The sequence below is a fragment of the Aquarana catesbeiana genome, linkage group LG02, assembly GCF_042186555.1.
Source record: "Aquarana catesbeiana isolate 2022-GZ linkage group LG02, ASM4218655v1, whole genome shotgun sequence".
NCBI classification, from domain to species: domain Eukaryota; kingdom Metazoa; phylum Chordata; class Amphibia; order Anura; family Ranidae; genus Aquarana; species Aquarana catesbeiana.
Window position 1 is genome coordinate 301,918,530 of NC_133325.1, and position 14,007 is coordinate 301,932,536.

At 41.5% G+C, this 14,007-nt stretch overlaps 1 protein-coding gene across 3 annotated transcripts in view; it reads left to right on the plus strand.

Moving 5' to 3' along the window:
* CYFIP1 (cytoplasmic FMR1 interacting protein 1) overlaps nt 1–14,007 on the plus strand; it is a 210,402-nt gene that overhangs the window by 42,091 nt on the left and 154,304 nt on the right. For all 3 annotated transcript variants that reach the window (XM_073614611.1, XM_073614610.1, XM_073614609.1), the window contains one exon: nt 8,960–9,083. In XM_073614611.1, coding sequence (XP_073470712.1) covers nt 8,967–9,083 — 117 coding nt within the window. In that variant the 5' untranslated portion in view covers nt 8,960–8,966. The remainder of the gene's footprint in view (nt 1–8,959; nt 9,084–14,007) is intronic.

The window sequence follows — 14,007 nt, forward strand, 5'->3', positions numbered from 1 at the left end:
CCATTAATCTACAGTTGTGCTTACTCTTTTTAAATCATAATTACAACAGAAACTAGCCAAATGACCCTGATCAAAAGTGTACATACCCTGGTGATTTTGGCCTGATAACATGCACACAAGTTTACACAAAGGAGTTTAAATGGCTATTAAAGGTAACCATCCTCACCTGTGATCTGTTTGCTTGTAATTAGTGCGTGTGTATAAAAGGAGTTTCTGGACTCCTGACAGACCCTTGCATCCTTCATCCAGTGCTGCACTGAAGTTTCTGGATTCTGAGTCATGGGGAAAGCAGAAGAATTGTCAAAGGATCTGTGGGAATAGGTAGTTCAAGTGTATAAAAGAGGAAAGGGATATAAAGATATCCAAGGAATTGAAAATGCCAATCTGCAGTGTTCAAACACTAATCAAGAAGTGGAAAATGAGGGGTTCTGTTAAAACCAAACCACGGTCAGTCAGACCAACTAAAATTTCAGCCACATCTGCCAGGAAAATTGTTCAGGATGCAAAGCAAGACCCACAAATAACTTCAGGTGAAATACAGGACTCTCTGAAAACATGTGGTGTGGCTGTTTCAAGATGCACAATAAGGATGCACTTGAAGAAAAATGGGCTGCATGGTCGAGTCACCAGAAGATCCGCTTGCAATATACCAAACAGCACAGAGACAAGCCTCAAACCTTCTGGTACAAAGTCATTTGGAGTGATGAGACCAAAATTGAGCATTTTGGCCACAACCATAAATGCTACATTTGGAGAGGAGTCAACAAGGCCTATGATGAAAGGTACACCATTCCTACTGTGAAACACGGAGGTGGATCAATGATGTTTTGGGGATGTGTGAGCTACAAAGGCACAGGAAATTTGCATTCATTCAGTACATGGGATGTACTTGGACATTCCAACATGACAATGATCTAAAACACAAGGCCAAGTTGACCTGTCATTGGCTACAGCAGAATAAAGTGAAGGTTCTGGAGTGGCCATCTCAGTCTCCTGACATCAGTATCATTGAGGAACTCTGGGGAGATCTCAAACATGCAGTTCATGCAAGAAAGCCCAAGAATTTACAGGAACTGGAGGCCTTTTGCCAAGAGGAATGGGCAGCTTTACCATCTGAGAAGATAAAGAGCCTCATCCACAAATACCACAAAAGACTTCAAGCTGTCATTGATGTTAAAGGGGGCAATATACGTTATTAAGAACTGGGGTATGTAAACTTTTGATCAGGGTCATTTGGGTAGTTTACAGAAAAAGATTCCAACAGAGGGATGTGATTAGAACGTTAGAAACATCACCAGAACAATGTAAAGTTAGTTAAAGTCCTCATGTTGGAGCTCTCGGTGCTCCAGATTATGGTGCGTGGTGAAATATGACCAAGGCAGATCAGATAAACGAGTAGAGTACAAAGCAGTACTATCAAAGAATAGAGAGGCTGCCTATATATGCAAATGTACTATACATCAATGGTGGTGTGAAACCATTGTAACCGTTTTGTACAAAAAAATATATATAATTATAATATAACAAAAACTGAAGCGTAAAAAAGAAATAAGAAAGAAAAGTGAAAGGAATAGAAAGGGAAGAAGGAAAAAGAGTAAAGAGGAAAAGGAGGAAGAGAAGAGTCTAGCGGGGGGGTGCAGCGGGAGTCCTTTAAATTGAGAGAAGTCTATTGTCGAACCTGGAAGTTTGGGAGTATGTTATCCATGGCTGCCATACCCTGAGAAATTTACTGTGGGTGTCTGAAGCAAGAGCTGTTAATTTCTCATTGATCATGATATCGTTCATGCGATGCTTGACTGCTTTGAAACTAAGCACCGGGTACTTCCAGGCTCTCGCAATGGTCAGCTTAGTGGCAGTGAAAAGGTGTAGGACCAGTAGGCGCTCATGTCGGAGCAGTTCTGGGATCGGTTTACAAAGAAGGGCTTCATTAGGGGTTTCTTTTAAGGTTAGTGTGAAGTATGTTGTGAAGAAGAGTATAGACCCTGACCCATAATCTGCAGACCCTGGCACACCAAATATGAGCCATTGGTTCCATCTTGTGAGCAGCCCCGAAAGCAAAGAGGAGAATAGGATGGAATGAAAGGGGGCAACCTAGCAGGTGTATAGTACCATCTATAGAACACCTTATAGGCATTTTTCAATATAAGGACATTCTTGGAACTTTTAGAGAGGTTTATCGTCATGATCTGCCAATCCTCTGGATCTATTTGCCTTCCCAAAACCTTCTCCCATTGTAAATGATAGGATCGTACTGGGGGTCTCCTATAGGAAATGATTGAGGAATAGAGCAGAGAAATAATTCCTGGGGAATGATGTCGTGCCCTACATATGCTTTCGAAAGGGGTCAAAGTATATGGGGTAGGTTGGGATTTTGGGATCAGTTGGTGGAGGAAGTGCCTAATTTGTAGATAGCTGTAATGTTCTCGTAGAGGAATATCATGGGAAGATCTAAGAGATTCAGAAGTCAATATTCTCATGGGGGTGAACAGAGAATGAATATCCGTGAAACCATTCTCAGTCCACCAGGAGAATTGCTTAGGATTGTCGCAGCCGGGAGGAAATAGCGGACAATGTATAAGGCTAAGTAGAGGTAAATGAGGGGATATTAAACCTGCCGAAAATGTTTATAGAGTCCCACAGGTGAAGAGAATGAGTGAAGCATGGTCCTAGTCTAATCGGGCGATGTGAGGATGTAATGATAGAGGAATAGGATGGGAGTCCACCAGGTCTATAGTGGCCCATAAAGGTAGTTGATATGTATCATGGAGATGGGATAATGGGGCTATGGTTGCTGCGGTATAGTATGCCTGTAAATTGGGAACCGAAAGTCCCCCATTAATCTTCCGGGTGTATAAGACCCATTTGTTGATTTGGGGGGAACCGAGCCCCATATAAATTTCAAAAGTTTACTTTAATGAATACGTAACATATGTGAAGGGATCGAGACTGGCAGTACCCTGAAAAAAATATAGTAATTTTGGAAGATAAGACATACGTACCGCAGCAATCCTGCCTAAACAGGATAATGGGAGGTGAGACCAGGAAGAGAGCATATCTGTCAGTTTCCTAAAGAGAGGGGGGAAATTAGCCTGATATAGCCCGTCATAGTTAGGGGTAAGTCGAACCCCTAAATAAGGCAAAGAGGGAAGCCACTGAAAAGGAAAAGACTCTTTCAAGGCGAATAATTTGAGGGGAGAAAGATTCACCGACATAGCCTTAGACTTATTAGGGTTAACATGTAGACCTGAAATGGGAGCAAAAGTACTTAAAAGAGATAATTAATTAGGCAGGGAAACTCTAGGCGTGGTCAGGGTTAGCGGTATGTCATCCGCGAATAATGAGATCTTGTAAGCAGACCCAGCAAACTCAATACCTTTTACATCTGGGTGTAAATGGATCGCCTCAGCCAAAGGCTCCAGGGCCAGGACAAAAAGGAGTGGTGAAAGTGGACATCCCTGACGAGTACCCCTCCGGATTGGGAAGAGAGATGATTCAAATCCATAATATCTCATTTTGGCCTGGGAGGCATCATATAATGCCATCAACTCAAAAAGGAAGTACCAAACCCATAGTGCCGGAGTACTGACATAAGGTAAGGCCACAACAGGGTGTCAAACGCTTTGTTCACATCCAGTGATAAAAGCATAGTTTCCAACGAACGGCTATGGGCAAGGTGTTGCAATTGTATAATTTGTCTAATGGCATCCCCAGCCTGTCTATGGGGCATAAACCCAATCTGGTCCTTTTTAATCAAACGGGGGAGAAACTAATTTAGACGTTTGGCCAGAATTTTTGTAAGAATTTTCATATCAATGTTGATAAGGGAAATAGGTCTGAAGTAGGCCCAAGAGGAGTGGTCTTGGTCGGGTCTTGGCAACATCACTATGTTCGCTGTCAGGTGGAAAGCTCTGACCATTTTTAACCGACTTATACCTTGCTGTCAAAGGGGGGGCCAGAACGTCCTCCAACTTTCTATAATAAAGTGCCGTGAAGCCATCTGGGCCCGGCCGTTTGCCCACTTTTAATTCTTTAATGTCTTGCCTGACTTCAGATTCCTGAATGTCACGGTCCATGAGGTCCGTGTGCGTTGTGGATAGTGTGGGTAGTGTAGAAAGGTGTAAAAAAAAGCCGCTATATCCTGTTCACTCACAAGGTTATGAGCCGAGTAAAGAATTGCAAGCCTGTGATGGAACTCATCCAGTATCCGGATTGGGTTGCTAGTAAGGACTTTGTGATGAATGCGTAGGGTGATAGGAATGAGTTTGAGATTAAAGGTGCGTAATCTCCTGGCCAGCATCATATTTGGTTTATTCGACTTTGCGTACCTTTTCTGACGAGACCAGCGTAGGGCGCACTCCGCCTTGTCGATGAGGCATAAGTCCAATTCCATACGTGCCTGGTCCAAAAGATGACAATTAGCGGGAGTGGGGGTTTGTTTAAAAGTAGCAGAAGTAGATTCTAGATTAGCTTCTAGCGTCTGTTGTAACTGCTGACTTTCCCTTTTACGCTTTGTGGCCAATTGTATAATGTGTCCCCTAAGTACGGCCTTATATGCCCCCCATAGAGTTACCGGGGAGGAAACAGAGTCTGTGTTAACACAGAAGTATTCCACAGGGGTTTTCAGGAGATCTTCCTGAATGTCCTTAAGGAACAGGAGAGAATCATTCATGACCCAGGGGGAGTGTTGGGGCTTGCATAATAAAGACTGACAAACCACCAGGAGAGGATCATGATCTGACCATGGGGCAGTAAGAATAGACGCCGAACTAACCAGGGGAAGATGTTTTCTAAGCATGAATACATGGTCAATTCTAGAGTTAGAGTGATGCGGGTGGGAGTAGTATGTGTAATCCCTAACCAGTGGATGTAGTTCTCTCCAGAGGTCTACCAGATCATGAGAATATAGAGAGTGGGCAAATTTTTTTGCTGCGGGCAATATGGCTACACGTTCTGAGGGATACTTATCCATGATGGGATTTAATACTACGTTTGAGTCTCCTGCTAGTAGAAGAGTATCCTTTTGATGGCATGTCAACAGGGAGTAGACATGGGTCAAGAAGGGTCCAGGATTGGAGTTGGGCGCATAGCAGGTCTTTTGGTGATCTCCGTATCATAGATGGTACCCTGAAGCAGAAGATATCTGCCATCTGCGTCTGCTATCTGTTTGATACATTGGAAGAGGACAGTTTTACGGAACGCTATAAGGACTTCCCTCTGTTTAGTTGGGCCCATGACCAGAAATACCTGGGAGTATTGTGCATTAAAGTACTTGGGGTATGCGGTAGAAGAGAAATGGGTCTCCTGAAGGCACGCAATGTCTATATGCTGTTTGTTTAGATTCTTAAAGATCTTCACTCTCTTTTACAGTGAATTCATACCTTGAACATTCAGTGATAACCAATTCAATGCCATGGTGGGAAAAAAGTTAGAGACACGGTAGTGGCTCCGGATCATCAGTGTAATCTCATTATAATGAACCAGGTAATATAGCTCACACGCCCTCCACCATGGCAAAAAAAAAAAAAAAAAGGAAAATGAAACCAAAGAAGAATACTAACAATGTGGCTCAGGGGAGCCGCTCCAGCACCAAAAAAAAAAAAAAGACTGGCTCTGTCCCAGCAACTATAACCTACAGAGGCAACAAGAAATAAAAGGCATGAGACAATACCCGGGCTCATGGTAAAATGAAAGCCTCAAAGGGAGTCCGAGTCGTCAGCCGATGGGGACATCCTGAAAGCGTTGCGCTTGTAGTGAGCGAAGGGCCTCGGAGCCTTGTTGAGACGCCTGTGATGGTTTGCGAGGAGGCTGAGAGGCTGGGATTATGCTTCCATCTCCCGCAATCTCACGCGTGCGCCCCAGGGGGTAGTTTGTTTTCATTGTGATTTAAAAAGAGTAAACACAGTTGGTTGATAATAAATGGCTTTTTCGTGTTACCATTCATATTCTCTGAAAAATGGCCAACAAATCATAAATTCTGCCAGGGTATGTAAACTTATGAGCACAACTGTACATGTAATTTCCAGCCCCCATTGTGTCTGGTTAGTGGGCATGGAGCAAGAGGGAGGGAGTGGGCTGTCCTTTACCGCTGTGTATACACCCACATGTGTGACTATTGTCGCATGGGCTGCTCAGATGTGCTAGGGTGAAAATGCTCAGCATGGAAACTCACTGAAAACTGAGCATGTGCAGAGTTTCGCACCACAGGTGCAAAATCCCTATCTGAAATGGGGGGGCTTGGACAGGTAGGTGTGGGGGGGAGGGGGGTGGAGAGAGAGCAGCAGAATCAACAAGTTGTTTTTTTTGCAGGATACAGAAAAAGGATCTCATAGTGACTATGAAACGCATGCAATACACCATTTATTGATATTCTTTATGATGTGGGTTTAGTGACACTTTAAGCTCGGTACACACTGGCTGAAAATTGGCTGGCTCAGCTGGAACCCTGTCGATTTTCGATCAGTATGTACAGCTGTCTGACAGAAGCAGATCTAAAGACGAATGATGGAGCATGCTGGAAAACCAGCATCTGATCAGAGCTTGCAGCCAATGGGTTGAAAAAACAACTTGCAATGTATAGTGGGCTTTAGTCAGCCTAGTGTTTACTTTGTTTATTATAAAATTTTAGGCTCTTATACTTTCAGACTGAACTTTCTGGTACGGTAAGAGGAAGAAATAAATAAATATATATATATATATATATATATATATATATATATATATATATATATATATATATTAGCATGCTGCTACAGACTGATTACAAACTTGTCAATGTTACAGGAAGTTGCTGGTTCCTTTTTATATCTCTTTTGCAGGGTGTGATCTAGAATAGAGCTGGACATGGAGCATTACACAGCTGGCTCTGTTCGGAAGTGCTGCGTGGTGACTATTTTTTTTCCGGGGTGTGTCACAATTTTTTCCAGGGTTATACTTTAAAGGACAGGGTGCCTGTGATAACTACTTTAGGATCTTCTTATGTTTGTCACTGTTTTTACAAAACACTTTATTTGGCTCTATGGTGGCAAAACCATTTGACTACATGTCAATTTTAGGATTCATTCACACCTATGTTTTTTTTTTTTTTTTTTTTTTTTTTTTTTTTTATTGCTCAGAAAGCATAGATGTATAGGTGTGAAGCCAGCCCTGTGGTTTCCATCATTTTAAATCTAAAGAAAACATTTCTCTGTTGTGGAGCTAAATCAGCCCCGGAAGGATTTGCCCCTTAATGACCAGGCAATTTTTTTGCGATACGGCACTGTGTCGCTTTAACTGACAGTTGTGCAGTCGTGCAACGCTGTACCCAAACAAAATTGATGTCCTTTTTTCTGAAATGGAGCTTTCTTTTGGTGGTTTTTGATCACTTCTGCGGTTTAAATTTTTTGAGCTATAAACAAAAAAGAGCGACCATTTTGCGAAAAAAGGCTATATTTTTTGTTATTATAAATATCCCCTCCAAAAAATATATATAAAAAAAAAAAAAAATTTCTTCCTTAGTTTAGGCCGATATATACATTCTTCTACATATTTTTCATAAAAAAAAAAAATCGCAATAAGAGTATATTGATTGGTTTGCCCAAAAGTTATAGCGTCTACAAAATAGGGGCTATATTTTGTCATTTTTATTATAAATTATTATTTTTTTACTAGTTATGGCGGCGATCTGCAATTTTAACGGGACTGCTTCATTTCAGGCGCACAGATAGGACACTTTTGACACATTTTTGGGACCATCGACATTTATACAGCCATCAGTGCTATAACAATGCACTGATTACTGTGTAAATGTCTCTGGCAGGAAAGGGGTTAACACTAGGGGGCGATCAAGGGGTTAATTGTGTTCCCTCGTGTGTGTTTCTAACTGTGCAGGGATGTGACTGACTAGAGGAGGAGCCAGATCGCTGTTCCTAACCAGTAGGAACAGACGATCTGTCTCTCCTCTCCTGACAGAATGGGAATGTGTGTGTTTAGAAACGCATCCCCTTTCTGGCTCCCGTGCCCGCGATCGAGCTTGGCCGGCGGACATCGCGCCTGAAAAGACAGCAGATGGACAGATATAACTTATGTAGGAGGATTTGTTTCATCTTTGGGCATCACCTGAGGATAGTCCTTTCACTAGGTATATGTAAGGATTTACAACCACTTTAAAGGAGCACAGTTGTGAAGAAAATGTTGCCAAGTTTAAGCAGTTTTTTAAATTTGTTCGTTGTTGTCATTCAGGTTTGATGCTGTTTATCAGGTACAGCAAAGTAACAGCCTACTAAAGAAATTGTTACAGATATATTTTCTTCCCTGCAATACACTTCCTTCACCCAGCACTTGTTTAATATGTAAAACAAGGAGTATGATTCAAGCGGAAACTTGCAAAGTGATAACCACATGTTTTTGTTGCTAAGACATCCACAGTTGATTTGGAATAGATGTCTTCATCATTCTCGTCTTACACCCCCCGAATTAGTCATGAATGGAATATTTAGAGAAAACATGCCACATAGTTGTTGTTCACAGCGGTTCTTGTTATCTGAGAATTGGTGGTTATGTGCTACCCATAACAAATATATGAACAAATACAACTGTTATCTAATTAATCTAATCTGTTAAGTATGTTAAATGTAAAGTCCACCTTGCATCCTAATGTTAAATGTTTACTTGTCATTTCTGGTTGTAACTGAGGTTTTTGCATGATATCACTGCATATATATGGATCTTTCTGAGCTGTAAGCTTCTTTGTGCTGTTCTGTTTTATGTTTGTTCTCCTTTTTTCTTTTTTTCTTTTTTTTTTTTTTTCTCTGTAGGAGCAAACCTTTAAAACATGTTAACATTTTCAAATAAAAATGTATTTATGTAAAAGACCTCTGATATTACTAAGGAGAATATGACATCTGGTCTCTCTATTCTACATTGTGCTTGGCTAATGTGTTTTTAAATGATTCTCTGATACATCTGCTCTTTGATTTTACAGCATAAGAATGACGACCCAAGTAACACTTGAAGATGCCTTGTCTAATGTTGACCTGCTTGAGGAGCTGCCTTTGCCTGACCAGCAACCCTGCATTGAACCACCTCCCTCATCACTGTTGTACCAGGTATGTCCTATAGATTCTGCCTTGGTGTATAGCTAGGGTCTGCCTATATATTAGGGTCTGAGCTTATATTAATAATTACAAAGTTAATTTAGCTATTACTTTGTTCCTGGTAGTCTCTAGGTATTAAGGGTACCCTTTAACCACTTGCCTACTGCAATATGTATGTGTGTGTGTGTGTATATTGTTATACTGGGATTATGCCTGCAGCTACTATACTATATATTGCCTGGTTGCCCAATTACAACATGTGGTGGGCAGGATGGCTCAGACGGACAGGTCTGAGGGGGTGGCTTGGAATTCTTCTTTGTCCATTATATTACAGTATACCCAATCACCTTCTCTACCTGAGGGACTGGAATCTCAATATTTCTCTAAATCTAACCGGCTTTACGCAATTTAGTCCGATCTGGAACAATTAACTGTACCTGGAGTACTCTAAACTTCTGTATGCAAAAAAAATTGTGTACATATGCCATCTAACACATGAGGCATATATTCCGTGGGGTAAACGGATGTTTTCCCCTGATATCCCTGTATGACTTACCGTTAGACTTTTCCCTTTCTTCAACTCATATCTTTGGTATGATGCAACATAGGCCTGTGCAGAAAGACTTTATATCTAGCTGCTATGCATCCTTACTGACAATTTACCTGGAAGCGTACCCTTGTAGGGCCTTGGAAAAATGGGGTCAGATGTAGGGGACCTGACCGGTGAGCAATGAGAGATGTCATTAGAGGCTGTGCATTCCAGATCTTTGAATACCTCGCTGCGTCTTTCTCAGTTCTATAGTTTACTGAGAGTACACTACACCCCCCCTAATTGTTTAAAATGAAACTCTTCCTGGAACCAGTATGTCCAAAATGCCGTAGGGACCATGGAGATCTAATTCATCTGTTGTAGTGTTGCCCAAAATGACATTGATAGTGGTAATCTATCTTCAATATCATAAACCAGGCATTTCAAACTATCTTACCTTCTGATCCCAGCGCTGCATACTGGGCGTTTTTAGATGTTTTGGTAACAGACACATTTACAAGGGTAGCAGTTTCAAGGGCTTTGTTTCCAGCACGTAAGGTTTTGCTGCTTCACAATTTTTCCCCATTCCCTTAAGTAATCAATAGATCATGAGGGCATCACCCTTAGATATGAGCATGTCATTTACCAGCACTGGGGTTACCCGGTTAAGTTCAACAGGGTATGGAGAGGGTGGTTGGATGTCCCAGGACAGGCCCCAGTAGACTTGGTCATGGATAGATTGCTAGGTTGACACCCATTTTCTCTGTCCTTATACTGTTTCTGGCACTTGGTGGAGGGTGAATGAGATGTGTATCTCTGTATGTAAATGTCGCTGAATCTTATTTGTGGGACCTTAAGGCCCAGATGGGCTGGTGGAAGCTGGGGTAAATTACTACTCAGCTTTAAGGTAATAATTGTATTTCTGTGAATCTACATAACTGTCTTTATTTTTGATGCAATGCTATTTCTAAAACCTGTAGGATTTGTAATTGCTTAATACAGCTTTTTTTGTTGACAAAAAAAAAATTAAGTTGCAATATAATGTTTCCTTTTGGATTTATTACTGCTTTAAAATAATGTAATACATAATATTTTTTTAAAAATTAATTTTATAACAATTTCATATTTATTATACATATAAGCAATCATTTAGACAAAAAAAGTAACAGAATGAATGACTAGAGAATGATAAAAATGTGCTTTTTTTTTCTTTTACTTTTTATATGAAGCAATTAGTGTTACTGTAAATACAAAGTATTTTTTTTTAAATGTGTTTTATTTATGACACTAAAATTACAATCCTGGTATAAAGCGTTGTAAAGTTATTCACAAATAAAATATATATTTTTTTCAATTCTGCCCCTATTTTTATTGTGACGCTAAAAATCACAAAAGAGAAGTGCGGTGATGTTAAAAAGAAAAATAAAAATAATAAAAAAAAACCCTAACATACATACATATTCGCCTGCATTTAACCACTTCCCAACCAGCCACTGTATATATACAGCGGCAGGTCGGCTCTATTGCGCAAACCGCCATACCCGTACGGCGGTCTATGCATGTGACACTGGGTGCGTGCCGCTGGCTGATCCCCATTCTCACAGGAGACATCGTGGAGATCTGTTGTTCCCAGTGATCGGGAACAGCGATCTCTGTGGTGTTCCAGTGAGCCCAGCACCCCACACAGTTAGAACACACCCAGGGAACAGAGTTAACCCCTTGGTCGTCCCCTAGTGTTAACCCCTTTTTGGCCAATGTCATTTAACCACTTCCCACCCGACCTATAGCAGAATGACGGCCGGGCGATGGTTCCGTTATCCTGACTGAGCACCATATGACGTCCAGCACGATAACTGCCGGCATGTGCCCAAGGGGGGCGCGCATTGATGCGATCGTTCTTGGGGTGTGTTAATCTGACACACCACTACACCGATCTTGGTAAAGAGCCTCTGACGGAGGCTCTTTACCACGTGATCAGCCGTGTCCAATCACAGCTGATCACGATGTAAACAGGAAGAGCCGTTGATCGGCTTTTCCGTCAGACGCGAGTAGAGGAGAGCCAATTGGCAGCTCTCTTGAGCGTGAATGCCCGTCCAGAACCACTAGGGATGCTGCCAGACCACCAGGCATGCCCACAAAGGTACCCAAAAAGCTATGGCAATCAGTGCCCAGGCAGATGGCAATCAGTGCCATCAGTGATGCCTATCAGTGCCACCCATAAGTACCCATCGGTGTCGCCTATCAGTACCGCTTATCAGTGCCCATCATCAGTGCCACCTCATTGGTGCCTTCTTATCAGTGCCCGTCAGTACCGCCTTATCAGTGAAGGAGAAAACTTACAACATTTTATAACCGAAACAAAAAACTTTTTTTTCCAAAAATTTTCCGTCTTTTTTTATTTGTTTTTTTGTTTATCAAATAACAACAAAAGAAAGCTCTATTTGTAGGAACAAAATGATAAAAATTTTGTTTGGGTACAGTTTAGCATGACCGCGCAATTGTCATTTAAACAGCACTGAAAGCTGAAAATTAGCTTGGGCAGGAAGGGGGGTAAGTGCCTGGTATTGAAGTGGTTAAACATTGATCGGTGCATTTTTTTTTTTTTTTTTTTTTTTTTTTTTAGCACTGATCAATGTATTGTCACTGGTCCCGAAAATGTGTCACTTAGGCTCGGTTCACACAGGGACGACTTGTCAGGCGACCTAGTCGCCTGACAAGTCGCCTCCCGTTCTGTGCTATGGAACCGTTCTAAGGGGAGCGACGCAAGTCGCTCCAACTTAAAAAAAAAGGTTCCTGTACGACTTTGGGGGCGACTTGCAAAGACTTCTATACAGAAGTCGTTTTGCAAGTCGCCAGGGCAGTCGTGTGCAGGTCGCCTCGGTGAGGCGACCTGCAAGTCGTGCCGCCTCTGGTGTGAACCGAGGCTTAGGGTCAGATTTGTCCGCTGCAATGTCGCAGTCCTGCTTTAAATCGCAGATCGCCGCCAATACCAGTAAAAAAAATAAAAATGTTTTAAAAAGTCCATAAATCTTTCCCATAGTTTGTAGATGCGATAACTTTTGCACAAACCAATCAATATACGCTTATTGCAATTTTTATTTATTTTTTTTGCTATATATTATAGCAGAAAGTAAAAAATTGTTTTTTGGGTTTTTTTTTTTTCAAAATTGTTGGCCTTTTCACAGAGGTGATCAAATGCCACCAAAAGAAAGCTCTTTGTGGGGAAAAAAAGGACCTCAATTTCTTTTGGGTACAACGTCGCACGACCGCAACTGTCAGTGATGCAGTGCCGTATCGATAAAAATGGCCTGGTCATTAAAGGGGTGACGTTAAACAATCAACTGTGCAGCGCTTAAAAATAAACACACTAAAGTGCATATATAGTGACAATCTTTAAATATTATGATACCACAAATATTACTTCATATGTAAAATCGATACTGATCATGCAGTGCATAAACACTTACATTTTGTAAAACAATAAACAGAGTTCATATGAACATATAATAAAAATTTAATATAGAAAAATATAGTAGAAATTAGTCCATGAAGTCCCCACAATGTAAGTGCTTCATAAATACATACTCACCTAGATGCCTTGCCGGCTCTGCACCGTGAACTGAGTGATTAAAGACCGGTGGTTGCTCAGTTCTCGGGACTGCTCTGAGCACAGAGAGGTGACTGTTAGTGCTTTGCCCCTCCAGCACTCACTGGAGCGCCAGACTAGAGAGGGGGTGGGAATGGCTGGCTCAGGCTCTCAACGGCACGCTGATATGCTGATCTAGCTACCAGTCAGGTCCCTGCAGAACCTGCACCAGCTCTGTGACGTCAGCTGACAGCGGATTTTAGCCCGCTGTTGTCTGCATCTGGGTCACAGGAGTTCAGAACTGAGTGCACTGCTGTGATCCACTGGAGAAATAAAGCCAAAAGAACCTTTGACATACTTCTCCTTTTAAAAGCCTAAGTTTAGGGAAAAGAGAAAAAAAATAGCACAAGAGACATTACTTACAATTTGTGTGATGAATCATTTGTGCTGCTGCTTTAGTGAAATTCTTTCATAGTCTGATTTCCCCACCCCACCACCCCTGTCTCCATAATCTTCTGGTGCGGCGGAGGTTAATAGATCTGAGGGGATCTTTTGTATACACCCCTCAAACGTTCAGAATATTCCCAACTTTTCTGTCCCCTACTCCATTCATAGAAGCTGTGCTATAGCTACTGTGAATGAAATGTGATCTATGAGTGGAGGAGGGGTAGATTAAAGAAAGGTCTGCTTCCTCCATTCATAGATTGTGTTTTTTTTTTTTTTTGTTTTTTTTTTTTAGAAGCTTTAGTACAGCTTCTATGAATAGAGGAGAGGGCAGAAAGGCTGGTCATAGCTGGCACTTTAGATGAGTGCATATGACA